This window comes from Gymnoscopelus microlampas (genome assembly GCF_963454915.1).
Source record: "Gymnoscopelus microlampas genome assembly, chromosome: 10".
NCBI classification, from domain to species: Eukaryota; Metazoa; Chordata; class Actinopteri; order Myctophiformes; family Myctophidae; genus Gymnoscopelus; species Gymnoscopelus microlampas.
Genome location: NC_139947.1, coordinates 31,919,876 through 31,936,533, shown reverse-complemented (window position 1 = coordinate 31,936,533; position 16,658 = coordinate 31,919,876). Strand labels below are relative to the sequence as shown.

The 16,658-nt window shown below is 40.1% G+C and overlaps 1 protein-coding gene across 7 annotated transcripts in view; it reads left to right on the top strand.

Moving 5' to 3' along the window:
- LOC311053829 (neural cell adhesion molecule L1-like protein) overlaps positions 1–16,658 on the top strand; it is an 86,018-nt gene that overhangs the window by 32,277 nt on the left and 37,083 nt on the right. For all 7 annotated transcript variants that reach the window (XM_084069530.1, XM_084069526.1, XM_084069527.1 and 4 more), the window contains exons 3-13: positions 1,301–1,409; positions 1,640–1,827; positions 4,299–4,421; positions 6,727–6,897; positions 7,697–7,808; positions 7,923–8,104; positions 8,370–8,504; positions 9,777–9,917; positions 10,867–10,978; positions 13,786–13,940; positions 16,019–16,184. In XM_084069530.1, coding sequence (XP_083925656.1) covers positions 1,301–1,409; positions 1,640–1,827; positions 4,299–4,421; positions 6,727–6,897; positions 7,697–7,808; positions 7,923–8,104; positions 8,370–8,504; positions 9,777–9,917; positions 10,867–10,978; positions 13,786–13,940; positions 16,019–16,184 — 1,594 coding nt within the window. The remainder of the gene's footprint in view (positions 1–1,300; positions 1,410–1,639; positions 1,828–4,298; positions 4,422–6,726; positions 6,898–7,696; positions 7,809–7,922; positions 8,105–8,369; positions 8,505–9,776; positions 9,918–10,866; positions 10,979–13,785; positions 13,941–16,018; positions 16,185–16,658) is intronic.

Sequence of the window (16,658 nt, the reverse complement as noted above, 5' to 3'; positions counted from 1 at the left end):
TGGGGCCCTTGAACTGACCTGCTTTGTTTTCAAATACACACATTAATTCTGGTGTCCCTATTTTGGGCATGTCATTAAAGGACAACATTTTCAAAAACCTTTCTCAAATTGAATATATTTCACAAATTTCACAAATAGCAGATCTACAAGGCAAGCTCGCAACACATTGTGAGCTTGTATATTGCCTTTTTGCTATTCATGGTACAACAAAGTGTATAGGACTGAAGTGATTAAGACAAATGTATACTTGGCCGTATGACCCGTACAGGTTCCGACTGATTGTGACATCACTGTCATATCCTTGATATCTTAATTCTAGATTGAGTCGTGTGAAGTCCACTTCCATTTATCCACTTTGTGTTCTTCATGCAACGGCATCTATGTGCTACTGTGAGGATGAAGTTTTACGCCGATGATGGTGGCGATGAAGATAATCCATTCATTTTTGTATGCTAGACGACACGTATATTATGTTCTTGTTCATCAACAAAAATGCTGCATTTTCTAGTCCACTGGTTCCCAAACCTTTCAGGCCATGATCGACCCCCCAAAATAATCATATTTGACCCCCGACCCATTGGAGGACCACTGATATATAGCAACCAAACAACAACAATGATATGTATTTGGCCGCGGACCCCCATCTCAAAATATTTAGTTCCAGGGACCCTCCCCCCCAGAAGCAAAGATTTTAGTTAAAATGTTTGCTTTAAAAGAATATGTATTGAAATATTTGCAAAAAACAATATTTTTTTAAATAGCAGATCTACAAGCTCATAGCGTGGCACCGAGCGCGCTATGAGCTTGTATATCTGCTATTTTTGAATAGCCAAATACATCTAAAGTGACAGAGATGCGTTCCCGGATTGAATGGTTAAAGGGTGAACTGCCAATCAAAGCCACAGCCACAGTGTACGGTACCGTGGTTGCTTTGCTCAGGGTTTGTGGTCTATGAAACAAAATCCTAGTACAGTATGTTGTTATTGTATTTTACTATCACGTCTACTCTAAAGCATATCATTTGTTATGACATTGCTGTCTGCAATTTTGCCATGTTGCTGACATGGCCATCATCCAAGACATTAGAGGAGAGAAATTCAAGGCGGTTGTGCTTTCTCCCGTTTCGCTTACCATGGCTGAATGCTGTCAAGTCGTTTGAAGTGTGATGCTTAGATGCTGTGGTAATGGTTTTAGTGGTTTGAAGACAACATGCTGTATAGGTCGTTATGCATGTGACAACGTTTTTGTTGTTGTTTGTTGTTGTAACATTTGCATGTGCTTGTGGGTGTTCATCATACAGTGGAGCAGCCTCCCACCATACTGTCTCACACATCCAGTCCTGTTATCGCCCTCCCCCTTGATGACAGCATTACTATGCAGTGTAATGCCAAAGGCAACCCTCCTCCAGAGTAAGTGAAATCCATCTACTGTGCTCTGTTCTGTCTCCGTTACTCTCCTCTAAATCCTGGCCAACATTGATGTACAAATTTGAAATAATATACCAAAGAATATCAGTGACTTGTTCCCATGTGGCAGCCTTCAAATATTGCTCAAAGCCATGTAGCATCTATAACGTCATTATGGCTTGTTATAAACTGACATTTATTCAAATATTTTGATGAATAATTGCTTCCAACAGATATAGGTGGACAAGGGATGGCAAAGACTTTATCATTCCCCACAACTCGGCGATGGAGGCCGAGCACAACAAGGGCAGTTTTAGGCTGAACAACAGCCGCCTCTCTGAGTTCCAGGGGAAATATCGATGCTACTCCTCAAACAAACTCGGAACAGCAATGACACAGGAGATTGCAGTTATTGTTCCCAGTGAGTAACAGTTTATTGAGTTCAATGTGTTTTAAGATGAAGTTAGATTTTAAGCTTGATCTGTGATCTTTAATATTCTGTGTGGGGAAATACGTCCTCTTTTGCCCCAACTATTAGGCTACTGAGGTGCGCCCGGGTAACAGCCTTAGTTCTAAGGCCAGTGCTTGGCAGGAGAATGTCCCTAACATTATTGTCTTTTGGTGGGAAGAAACTGGTGCAACTGTGAACACAGGGACTACATGCAAACTCAACTCAAAACGGCCGCAATTTGGCTCGAACCCAAGATAGAAAGAAGCCTATAGACATTTCTGGACATAATGACCCTCATTTATCAAAGTGGTGTAGACCAAAAAATTGGCGTAGGGCGAGATCACCTCAATTATCGGCATTTATCAATCTATCGTGACTTTGACTTCAACGTACGGCCCGCTCAGATCTCACGTCTAGTCTGAGGCCGTGTAGATGTTGGCTACACCAGTTTGTTCCATCGTAGACATGCGGAGCAGCATTGTCTGACCACCTGACAGGCATCTGGACACATGTATCCACTCCAAAATGTATATCTTACACAATAATAAATAATCCCTGTGAAAATATAAAATGTTATGAAGGCATACATGGACACATACAACTATTTTATTTCCAAGTGACAATGACAAGCAATTACAATCTAACATCCTATGTTAGCCTATTTGCAATGTTACAAATTAGGTCCTTTATCATTCATTCATTTAAACAAACTGCTTTAACTGTCATTCAGATAAGATTGCAGATCTGGCTGCATTGGCTATTTGAAAATAGCATTACGCGTCGCATTATGAGCTTGTACAGTAGATCTGCCATTTTCAAAATATACAAGAGCTTATGCGAGAGCATTTTCGGCGCCACTGTAATCTTTTCATGGATAGTGAGGTTTCCAAACTTATATACAGTAGCGTGTCCTAGGGAGCTACAGTAGGTGCAACCGGGGTTAGGGTTAGAAACCGACGCTTCAAACCTTAAAAAATCACACCCTGTGTGAAGGAAGCGGTGCCTTTGGGGCGGGCCTTAACTCATTTCAGTTCGTCCCTATTGGTGGTCTGAGTCCACTTACCAAATTTGTACTTGGTAGCATGCTGCAAACTGGAATGATGGCTGTTTAAAGCCCAGCCAATGGGCAGACAGAGGGGGCGGGGCTTAAGTAATTACACTTCGTCCCTATTGCTGGCTTTAGTCCATGTACAAAATTTGTACTCCATAGCATGCTGCGAACTTGAGTTATGGCTGTTTGAAGGCCAGCCAATGGGAAGACAGAGGGGGCGGGGCTTCAGCAATTCATGCTGGTCCCTATTGGTGGTCTAAGTCCACATACCAAATGTGGACTTGGTGGCATGCTGCAAACTGGAGTTATAGCTGTTTAAAATCCCGTGCTCATCCCGTGCTCATACGGGCTCTGGGGGTCCCTGGACCCCTCTTTGATAACTTCATCAATTCATGCTCGTGCCTATTGGTGGTCTAAGTTCACATACCAAATGTGGACTTGGTGGCATGCTGCAAACTGGAGTTATAGCTGTTTAAAATCCCGTGCTCATCCCGTGCTCATACGGGCGCTGGGGGTCCCTGGACCCCTCTTTGATAACGTCATCAATTCATGCTCGTCCCTATTGGTGGTCTAAGTCCACATACCAAATTTGGACTTGGTGGCATGCTGCAAACTGAAGTTATAGCTGTTTGCTTCTTTGTCGTGCTCATTCCGTGCTCAGACAAACGGACACGCAGACAGAGTCAAACGAGCGGTTGGCACCGCTAAAAATGTGGGCCACTAGGAGATCGGAGATATAACCATCCAGCACACACCACCCTTCATCCATTAATGTTTATGAATTCGTTCATCAATCACTTCATAAACGTTCAGAATATGACTACCTTGCCAGACTACCTCTCATTAACGTGACTCACGGGGAATACACGATTGCTTTATTTTAGTGTAACTCGAACGCGCACTGTGAACGCCGATAATGGATTAAATGAATATACAAACGTATTCCATTCATGACGATGTGATTGGTGTCATTCATGTAGGCTACTAATCTACTTAGACAAAGATTGTACTGTCACGGAATACATGAAAGACTGCTGTTTCTACAGTGAGACAAAAGTGCATGTGTGTGCGTGTGTGTGTGTGTGTGTGTGTGTGTGTGTGTGTGTGTGTGTGTGTGTGTGTGTGTGTGTGTGTGTGTGTGTATGTACAGTAGTTGGACACGACATGACAGGCAGCGAGGCGGGCGGGGGAACTTCTTTCTTATTGGCTTTCCATACGTTGTTTGTTCGTATTCCGGTTGTTAATTTTTTTTTTCAAAAACGGACGTCAGCGACGTCAATGGCGCTCTGGGCTTATGAAAATGTGGACGTCGGCGACGTCAATGGCACTGGATGAGTTAATAGGAAAGAAAAAAGTCTATTAGACTATATACTATGTCCTTTTTTCACAGGGGTCCCCAAGTTTCCAAAGGAGAAGTCTAAGCCTATTGTTGTTGACGAGGGCCAACCAATCATACTACGGTGTAATCCACCAGAGGGCGTGCCCCCACGCCTGATCTACTGGATGAATATCGGTAAGTCAACTGAGACTCTACTGAGAATCATAATCAAGTTTGTAGCATCAATGTTGGGGGCTTTTTTAGCTTGCCGTTCTTTTAGATTAGATATACAAATACACACACTTGATGGTTTGGCCAAGTGTGTCAAGTGGGAGTATTATCTCCACATTATACTCTCTGTGTTTCCTTCCACCAACAGAGGAAATGTTTTTTTTCGTGTTAATGGCCATCTTAACTCTGTCTGAAGAGGTGTTTCAATAGGAATTGAGACCTCTCGCTAGGCCCTCGGGAGTTTTGCTGCCAGCCTAAACGCACTGGTGATACCTCAAGGACACTGGCTTCTTTCAAGCATAAGCTAGTGTGTATAGCAGTTCTGGTAGAGTTATTCCTACAGAACAAGCATTGAGTGGAATATCTCTTGTGCCCAAGAATATGGTGGGCCTTTTTTTGCCGTTATTGATAGTCCACAGTGAAGAGAGACAGGAAACAGGGAGAGAGTGTCAGGGAGTGACATGCTAAGGGTCTGCCGGGCTCGAGAATCGAACCTTCAGACTTGCTGTCAGGTGTCAGAGCCTATGTGGTGTGCTCCTTAACCACTCAGCCATCGCCACCCACGATTTTTTATTTCAAGTAGATTTTTTTTTTCTACTTTAGAGAACATTTTCAGATGCATAACACATCTAGATTCCTAGGGGGATTTTGAAGATGTCACTCAGATGTAATATTTAAAAGACAATTTCCCAGTAAAATGGGAATCACTACAACATCATTAAAGATGTATGAAGGACCCATCCCTAGGTGATTTGTTTTCATTCTAATTTTACCCAAAAGAAATTTCTACCTCACAAGACCTTTACAAATTCCATTTTAAGAGTTGTTTTTGCAGTTATATTATTGGCATCCATTTCCTGGCGTGGCATAGTTGAAATATCCCCCTTGTTTGAATGACATGTAATTAGCTTGTTCGATTCCAGACAGTCAATGAAAGTGCAACGGCATGCAACAACATGCTATCATGCTCATTCAGGCCACCTCTGCTCTGTGCTTGTGATGGATTTGTGCATCCTCATGCACATTTTAGAAACACAACTACTTACTTAGAAACAAATATTACTTGTCAAAATAACTAACTGTTTCCCCAGGGTAGGTCCATTTCCTGAAAAGTAACCCTTTAGACATACAGTACAAGGTTTCCGCCTGACAGTGATGATATTTAACACAATTCAGGATTCTTCCTTGAATGCAAGGGAAACAACCGATGAGTAAAATACCATTTTCTCAAAACAGGATGTTAAATACTGGCAATGGGTTATCCGATGAATGGCACAGTCAGTGACCCGAGACTTGCATAATGGCTCTATCCAACTGAATATGGCTCTATACAGCTGAATACACTGCCACTGGATCTTTAAAGGAAAACTCTCAAGGGCACATCCATTTGTGTCCTCTCTATATGAAACTAAGCTGAATTGGAATACTGATGTCATGTAAATTGACCTGAGTGCCACCCACCTCCTGACTGTCAACTGTCATTGAAATACAATTAATGTCGTCGTGTGTTTTGTCATGTTGGCGTATCAGGTGGGCTTTCATTTGGTGTCATATACAATCAATTCATCACAGAGAAGCTATCGATTTTACGCTTGAAGAGTGTCCATGACTCCTTTGAGTGTATTTTAAAGGTCCAGAGGTCACAACTAGGGATTAGATTCCATACCATCAAACATTGTACCCTAATGAGAACAGTATGTTGTCATTATTTCTCTGTTGCTTCTGTACTATACTATATATAACTATACTTGTGGGACAAGAGCAGTGGTGGAAAAAGTACTCATTTTTTTTACTTAAGTAAAAGTATTAATACTGCAATGTAAAGATACTCTTTTACAAGTAAAAGTCTGGAATTCAAAATTTACTTGAGTAAAAGTGCAAAAGTATTGGTATCAAAATGTACTTAAAGTACAAAAAGTAGAAAGTACTCATTGTGCAGAATGTCCCATTTCACAAGTTTTCAAATGTTTAAAATGTATAAAAAATAATTGGAAAATAGCAGATCTACAAGCTCACAATGCGTCGCGAGTAAAAGTACAATATTTGCCTTTGAGATGTAGTGGAGTAGAAGTAAAAGTACTGAAGATTGGAAATACTCCAGTAAAGTAAAAATAACTCAAAATTGTACTTAAGTACAGTACTTGATTAAATGTACTTAGTTACTTTACACCACTGGACAATAGTTATTTTCCTCAGCTTCCTTACTCATGCAGTTACCCCTGTTTACATTTCTTTGTAGCTGACGTGACTGTTGTCCTCTATCTTTTAGGCCTTGAGCACATTGAGCAGGATGAGAGGGTATCCATGGGCAACGATGGCAACCTATACTTTTCCAATGCCTTAGAGATGGACAGTCGTCGAGACTATTGCTGCTTCGCCCATTTCGCCAAGATACGAACCATCGTCCAGAAGAGCCCCATGGCTGTGGTGGTCAACAACTGTAGGTTCACAGAAATAGTCCATGTTGCTTTATCTAATAAATGTGCTTGAATTCTTTAACCAAAAAAAATTAAGATCTCAACAGGAACTACTCTTAATAAACACGAGAGTGATTCATAGTAAATGGGCTGGGTCCCAACTTTTCTCCTTACATGGAGCTCATCGGGACTCTTTGCATATTGGCAACATTACCACTTCTTCATGATGACTCAGTGAAAACTACCGTACCCTGTAACAGTGTAATAGCACACCTACTGTAGTTGTATGTTCTCAATACTGTAGCTGCTTTATCCAAAAGATAAGCTATAAGTGAGTAGACCGCAGGTGATTTGCTTGAGCCACTTACTCTTTTCTCAAATTAGCAGATCAAGAAGATTGCTATGTTTTGTCATAGACTGATAGGCTTAAAACGTCCCTTACAAATACCACATACCAAGGAGTGAGGCATGCCTTGTCATGCTTAAGTTTATTTTCATGTGCAGTCAGTCTGTTATGGCAGTAGTTTAGGCATACTGTATATGGCAATGAACACAAGCCCTTGTTAGATCAGTATTAATCCTGTTTAATTTGACTTGAACCTTAAACCTGATAGCAAAGTGGATGACGTCAAATATCAATGTTCAGATTTCATGCAAGCCTTCATAACAGAGATTACAGACCAAGCTTTTTGATGTAATGTTTGTTCAAAAGATATCACAGTCTGCATGCTTAAAATATGTTTAACAGCCATAAACTCCTGTGTTGATGGAATGTGCATTGATTAAGAAATACATCCAAGTGACCAAGCTATTCTGTTGCAGCCAGTGGCACCCCAGAGAGAAGACCTAGCCTCTTGGTGCCCTCTGGTGTTCAGACAGAGGTAGTGCTGGTGAAGGGAGAGGAACTGAAGTTGGAGTGCATAGCAGAGGGATTGTACGTTTCTAATTATCATCTGAGGATCAATTATATTCCCATTGTACTATGATCTATCATCAGTCAGTATTTACCAGCAACCTTGGCTTAATACATTTCCATTGTGTTATGCAGCCCGACTCCTAAGATGGACTGGATCAAAATGGGAGAGAAACTCCCTGGACGCACAAACATAAAAACATTCGGGAAGCTATTGACCATATCTAATGTAAACGAGAGGGACCATGGAAAGTACATGTGTAAGGCCAAGAACTCTGTTGGGGAAGATGTCCACTACTTTGATGTAATCGTGGAAGGTAAGTCAACACAAATGGTAGGGGTACAACGGATATTATATATCAATTAATAGATTGTATTATGATGAAAATACAATTAATTGATACATATATACATATATAGACACAGTAAGTGTATAGAAGACGGTTTTAAGAAATGATTTAAGGTGATGTTTAGTCCCTGCATTTTGACTTATCTTTTCAAACAGGAGTTAATTGAAATTAAGTGCGGCATTCACAGCTGCCTAACATCACATAAACACCTCTTTTCATCAACATGTTCTAGAGCCCCCAAAATGGTTGACAGAGCCTCCTCAGGACCAGCTGGCTCTGATCAAGACAGATGTTCACATCAAGTGTGCAGTTGTCGGGAAACCACGGGTGGAGATCACATGGAGGAGGAATGGACAGATTTTAAACGGTAATGGCCCCTCACCCCACTCATTCTGTCTTTCCCCCTAATTAGATTTTTTTTCTGTGCTTAATTTACTTAGAAAACCCTTTCCTTTTTTGTTTTGTTTTTTTGGGTGCAGTTATTGTACACTGTTATCAGACAATTTGCCACAAAGTCTGCTTGCCTGCAAAGTATTCCCATGTTGATGTCCATTGCCAATAGGATGGGGTGGATGTGTTCCCAGATACCACAGATGATATACTGTAGTACACTATTCACTAAAAGGTTTCTAAATGGAACTGAAAAGGTTTAGCCAGCTTCATTTATGACCCCATAAAACCACATTAGGCCGACTGGTTCAATGCGGCAGTCATCATTGGGGACAGGGCTTCTGGGTTGCTCAGCAGGCCAAAGTGAATACCATGTCCTTTCATAGTCACAGGTTTGAATCTAGCCGTTGACCTTTGTTGCGTGTAAGACCTATACAGTATATCACCCATTATACCCATCAGTCTCTCTTGCTTACTATTTGATTAAACTAGAAAAGCACTCTGTGGCTCTGAAAACGAGGGGCTCTCCCTCAATGTGATCCTAAGATTTGAATAAAGGTGGATGGCAGTAACTGACTTTGGAACTGGAGTACTGCATGGAGTGTGGACTGGTAGCTGGAGAGGTGTCAGTTCACTGCTCCTAAGTGCCACTATGTGGCAGCCCATCACTCTGCCATTTATCCACATGCATGACTAGACCCTGTGTGTGTATGTGTATGTCTGTATTTCAGGCTTATTTGTGTGTGTAAAACTGAGTGGAGAAAAGAAAAATCCCTGTGGGGATTAATAAAGAACAAATTTGAAAGAACAATAGGGGGCTGGTGGAAGCATCATGTGGCCCTCTGGTGGCTGCCTTTATACATGTAGCTCAGGGAGAAAGGCTCGACTTCTCCATAGGAAATATTTGATGAAAAGGAATGCATCGCATTAAATGTTAAAGTAATTCGGGCTCCGTATAACTCGTTCACTAACTTTACTGTAATAACTGTAGACAGCAGTTGAGAAATAGAAAGTGAATTGTGAACTGCAAAATTCTTAAATCTTATTAATTTTAGAAGAAGAAAAGAAAAAGAACCTTCTGTTCTGGTTGAGTTTGTTAATTGGATATAGCAAAACTGTATTTGAAAAAGCACAAATTAAACCCATCAACAACATGAAACACACTTTAGAGCCGTATCTGACCACAACATGATCCCCATGGTTCAGTGTACTCTGAATAATAAGTGTTTTTCTTTTCTTTTTTTTCCAGATGACACTTCAAGTGACCTGCGTGTGTTGGACGACACCCTGGTGCTGCACAATGCCAGGCCAGAGGACAGCGCTGTCTATCAATGTGAAGCTTCCAACAGACATGGCAGCCTCCTGGCCAATGTTATGATCATGATCATGAGTCAGTACTATAGCTTTTACATTACATACTCCTTTTATAGACTATCAAGTCTTGAGAAAATAAAAGTAGGAAGTAGGAAGTGGGTGATTGTTGTTTGATGTGTGACAGACAATGCAAAAAAACGGTCTATCTTCATAGCTGTGGTATCCACCCCCCCCCCCCCCCCCCCCACACACACACACACACACACACACACACACACTCTTTGAGCTAGAAGACTAGGGTCTTTCATGTAGTAAGACGGTTCACAGCATTGCAGAGCCTCAAGCATTTCCTTTGCACTTTTCACTGCCATTCTCCTCACTGACAGTCGGTACATATTCCATGTCCGGCAGATGTTCTTGGACTAACTTCAAGCAAACACTACTCTGTGCATGACATACTGTAACTCATGAAAGTGAAGCTGGTTTACAAAACACCACCTGTTTTATGATGGCAGTTCATGTCTTTTTCTCACAGCACAGAGTGTTCTGTGTGCTTTACCAGCTAAAAAAACAACCCTGTGAATTCCTTGTTAGATACAGCATTCACATATTGTACTGTTGACCAGATTGCTGCACCCCAATTTGCCAAAATCCAAAATACACCCATAGTGACTTACTAAGTCTTATTGCAGATACGAGTACAGAGTATAGTTCTATGTTTGGAACTAAAAAAGGGTATATAGTTTGCCTGCCTTATATACAATATGGCCCATATAATGGTTCTAGATTGAACCACTTAATATGGTTTATGTGGCTCCATGTCAGGGGCCATATAGAACCGTTTTAGATTCTTTATTGGACCATTCAGTTCTGTAAAAGAGTGCCACATAGGGTTATTTTTTACAGAACCATATTAGGATTTAGTGTCCTAAGATCAAGCCGGCTATAAAACCTTGTTACAGTTACATACTGAATCCTTTTTAGTTAGAGTGTAGGTTGCTGATGCTTCTTCTCTCTGCCAATAGATATGGCTCCTCTGATGCTGACCAGGGACAACTACATGTATTCTGTGGTGCAGGGACAAGCTGTGGTGATGAACTGTAGTGCCTTCAGCTCTCCACCACCACACTTCAAATGGTGAGGTCTTAGAGCACTTTAACTACTTGGAAACCTAGCTCCCCTCTTCTGGGGCAAACATTCAGCAAAATAGCTACAAGCCCACAACGCATTGTGTTGCGTCAACCATGAATATACAGTAGGGTTTAAGTGGTTAAAATGTACACTGCACACAGGTATATTGTTTGTGTTGCTGAGTTTAGTGCACAGAAAATAACCTCTTGCACCATACACACAGCACACAGGGAGAGCAAAACAACGGGAGCTTTTATCCTCATATTATCTGATATGTTTTCCTGCATCTTGCACCTTCCTTCTCATAGTTTACACCTGAGGCCATATGAACGTTCCTAGTAGGCCTAGTAGAACAAAAATTAAAAGAGAGTGGGAGAAATTGGCTTCTGCAATAAATATATTTATGCTTACTGCATTGGTTCAGAGCAGTGCATTGTGGAAGAAATAACAAGTGGCGGGACTTCAAAGAAAAGACTAAAAGCAAACTGGCATGGCTGGTGCCCTCGACCAGATAACTGTCAGTGGCATCGTCACCCATGTCCACACAGCGATGGCCAGACTTTGTTTTGTTGTTGAGAATTTTATTGCCCAATCATTCATGATTTATCCCAGCTGGGTAAAAGTGCACTGAACCAGAGAAATTATAAATTATTATAAATTTCATCTAAATATAATGGGAAATCATTCTTATCAGTTCTTGAGATGAATACACCATGAGCCCACAAATGTTAATGTTGCTATGAAATATTATTGGACTCATAATACAGACTATTACGGTACACAGAGTTTAAGAACAGCAAAACACATTAATGTTACAGCATAATCTCTCATCGGTGCCAAAACACTCTCTGAAAATCTGCGTACAGGACCTGCAGAGTATGTGGAGTGGTACGCACCTTCTCACGTTTGCTTTTCATGAATTCCAATCTTTGCATAGATTTGTGGTCAGCATCAATTTCACGAATACACAGTACACACCCTTCATACACATAGCCCTGTAGTTTATTATGACCACATCTGAATTTGCACTCGTTTCACATCATCTAGTTCTGTCCTGTTTTTCACCACCCTGTTGTCTGTCGTTCTGCAAAGTAAAATGTGCAGTAGTGCACAGAATTGCTTTCAGCCCACACAATCAGACTCTCATCTAGTCATTCTATTAATTTTAAACCTATTCATCATGTTTGCGTGCCGTGGTGTTATGTTGACACTGGTCTTTGAAGAGATAATCATCTTCTTTTGGAGCAGAACTGCCCTTATTTAATCCCGGCAACAGCTCCAAAAAGGAGAGATGAGATTTGCTATTCAGACATTTGCTATTCAACGTTTCTCAGATTTTCCCCCAGACATGTAGGGATACCAGCTCTCTATCTGCTAGATCTTGTTCAATTCTATTATTATCATGATAGCGTTGGCTTAGTCAGATATGTTTTGAACCAATGTACTTACCACTTACCTTATCTCATCTCCCTTTTCTTAAGGGCTGGGATAAAATCTCTTTAATTAAAGTCCCATTAAGTTCCAATATCTACATTTTTTAAGTAAAGCAACTTTCTTATCATGGATTCATCATTTTATCAGAGCAATTAACTGAATCAGATAGGAAAACCACGTTATTTTAGCAATGCATTTTATTTTTCAAATATTGCAGCAAAATCCACTCCGAATTGATTGAACTGGAAAGGAAATAACTATAAGCATAAACATGGCCTAAAGCCTAGCTTATACTGATTTTCAAGTTTAAATCGTGACTAATTGAGGTTATTTTCAGCGAGCCACACAGTCGTACAGTGAAGTGTAAATTAGGCCTAAGCCTGACTTGACACAAACGTTCAAACACTGCTTGTCAGAAATTCTAAACATCCTGACTTATAGGTCATTGGTTCTCAAAAGTGGGGTCCAGGGACCCCCAGGGGTCCTTGGGGAGGTTCCAGGGGATCCCCAGTCAAATTTGTTAAAACAGCATCACAATCATTTCAACCACTTTATCCATGTTGGCTATTCAAAAATAGCAGATCTACAAGCTCACTTGTTTTACATCTGTTATTTTTGAGAATTCTTGAAAAATATCGACTTAAAAAAACAAACATAAATCTTCTCTTCTCGGGGTCCCTGGAATAAAACCTTTTCAGATGGGGGTCCGCGGTCAAATATATATCAATTTGGGGGTCCTTGGCACGTTTGAGAACTACTGACATAGGTGATATATGATAGCACCAGGATGTGTGTGTTTTGAGTAGACCCACTATCTACTTTATTATGGCTCAGGAGGAACAGCGGTTCGATCCCCGCCCGGCTCCTCCTGGCTGCCTGTCGAAGTGTCCTTGAGCAAGAGACTGAACTTCTAACTGCTCCCGATGAGCAGGTTGGTGCCTTGCATTGTTTCCTCTGCCGAGTGCCGCGCTATGAACTTGTAGATCTGCTATTTTTTGAAAAATCGTGGAAGATTTGTGCAAATCTTTGATTATATATATTTTTAAAGCGAACATTTGTAACTCAAATCTTTGCTTCTGGGGGGTCCCTGGAACAAAATATTTTCAGATGGGGGTCCGTGGACAAATACATATCATTTTGGGGGTCCTTGACATGAAAAAGTTTTTTTTTAATTACTTATGTTGCTATAATATCAGTGGTTCTCAAACTTTTTCACAATTTTTCAAAAATAGCAGATCTACAAGCTCATAGCGTGGCACAGTGCCACGCTATGAGCTTGTAGATCTGCTATTTTTGAATAGCCAAAGAAATCTTAAAATGACACAGATGTGTTCCCGGTCTTAATGGATTAACTGCATGTATGTTCTTTTTCTCCATAGGTCCCAAAAAACTGTGGAGGGGGAAAGATTCACCCATTACCCGAATGGGTCTTTACAAATATCTGGAGCAGCAAGAGAGGACAGTGGAGAGTACGTCTGTTTAGCCAAGAACTCAGAGGGGGAGTCAAAAGTCACCGCTTTGCTAGACGTGAAAGGTATTTCAACACTACTATAGGGTGTTTGTTCATGAACAGGAGTCTACCTGTCTCTCCATCTCTTTAGCAAACAGAAAATGCATTTACAGGTCGAGAACAGAGAGAACTCATACAGTACAGGATAAACCAGCGAAATTGGAAGTTTTGACACAAAGAAATGAGCAGACAAAATTGGAACTGGAACTGGAACACTATAAAATTGAAGCTGATAAATGGGTACTCTCTCCTGATTGGCTGAAATTGGCAACCCACCTGAAAACGTAGATAGGGAATGAGGCGCTGGAGCATCACTGACTGTTAAAAGTCTTTTTTATTTACACTGTGCTTTATCATAATGAAAATATATTTTCTGTTTATTAAAGAACTGGAGAGACGGGGAGACTCCTGTTACGGAGCAAACACTATCAATGATTACTATCAGAATATAAAGTTTAAACAAAAAAACTTTTTTTTTAACGAAATAAGAATAAGAAATAAGAAATATAGTCACAAAGCAGTAATTCAGGGTTTCAAGCTAACACGGACTGTGAAAAGTTGAAAGCTGCGAAGAAGGGTCTACTCTAGACCTTTGACAGTTTCCCACACCTGTATTAAAGATAACTAACAGGTTTTATGACAGTCAAACAGACATTCATTTATTTATGGCCATATCTGTGCCAGGCCACATCCTCGTTTATTGCAATGCTGTCATCCTCTACTGTTCAATTCAAAAACATTTTAGGGACATGTTTCAACAGATCCACCTAGTTTGGTGTTATTTGGACACACAACTTCTGCAGTGTTATGAAATATATCCCTGTGAGTTTCGTAATGATTGTATCTTTTAGGTACTTATGTAGACATATCCTGCATGTTTTGTGATGATTGGCCCAACAGTTGTTAACTTTGGGCTATTTATCTGCTGAGCCATGCACTTTTGAAGTTCTATAGTCAATATCTTCAAAACTAAATGTGATATTAACAAGTTGAATCTAGTCATCCAGAGTAGTAGATTTTCTTTGGCCAATTTGAGTATACATATGTATGTAAGAAGTTATACACTTTTTTAGTGAATAAAATGTTATTTTGTCCAATCTGAATAGTAGAGTATGTTAATACAATAGTATTTATACAATTGGGGTGGTTGTATTTGGTCTCCCTGCTCTTCTATTGAGACATTTAGATCCTGTGTGTAGGTTGGACATGGCCTTTGACAAGATCCTGTTTCTGGTTTGACCTGAAGGAGACCCAGATTCAAATACAGGGTTGAACATGATATGTTACATAGTGCAGCTTTAAACTTTAATTATTACACCCCCTTCAGGCTGATTGAGGTAATTTGTGATGTGCATGTAATGCACACAACTTACAATCATTGGCGAAAAGTTTATGGGCCATATTTTCGCCGGTTCCTTACCCATTATCCCTAAACTTCTTTGCCATTTTTTACAGTTTTTAAAAACATTTTCAAATAGTTCGACTAGCCGATCTACTGTACATCGACACATTGTGAGCTTGTAGTTTGGCTATTTGAACTATTTGAAAATGTTTTTAAAAATAGCAAATAATGTCAAAGAAGTTTAGGGATAATGGCTAAGGCACCGGCGAAAATAGGGCCCTATGTTCTCACAGGAATTGCAAAACTGCAGCAGGAGAAGAAGAAAAATGTGAATAAAAACGGGGGTCTCAGACCTTTGGGCTTGAACCCCTAAATAGGCAATAGCCAGTAGCTTGTTTTGCATCTAAGCTCTACATTTTGAATCTAGTCTTTTCAAATATAATCTTATGGAAAGCAATTATAATATACTTTAGAATATTGCATAATAAGTGCAAATTATCCTTAAAATTGTATTCATCAAGGAATATCTTTTTAATTATTTTGCAAACTAGGAAGGACTTTCTAAGTTATATTCACAGCACATGGAAAGTAGATACTTCACCAAAAACTGATATAGACATAAACAAATGAGAAAAAGCATATGCAAACTCTGTAATGCTCCTCATATGCTCCAGTCAAAGAAAATGTTGTATTTATCTGCTTCTTTCTGTCTTTCTATTTTCTAAAAAAATAAATAAAAAAATGGTTGTTTTGTTTACAGATTCCACTAGAATTGTGGATCCACCCCAGGACTTGCGTATTGTCAGTGGAACCACAGCCCAGCTGAAATGCAGTGCTGATTATGACAAGACCCTGGAGACCAGCTTTCAGGTTTTATGGACTAAGGACGGGGAGGACATCCCTCTAGGCTCCCCAGAACATTCCAGGTGCAGTCTGCCTCACATTTCCTGTCAGCTTTATAGATTTTATGTAAAATAATACAAATGATATATATATATATATATATATATATATATATATATATATATAAAATTAGATAGAAGATAGATACACACACACACACACACACACATATGTATATAGTATATACTGTACTAGAGTTCGGGCCGCTAAGCAGCCCTCACACCTACTGTACATTGCACATTGAGATCTCTGTATCTGTCAGTCCATGTCCCTTTTATGCCCATACATATATTTACTGTATATATATATATATATATATATATATATATATATATATATATATATATCCCTGATGTCATCAGTATATGCCCATATATGGGTATGCCCCCTTTTGTGCCCATATATGGAGCTGAGTGATTTGTTTGCTCCTGATGCCACGAAGACACATTGAGGTTGGACACACTCCATTGGGAACTCCTTATAACATAAGGGGCCAC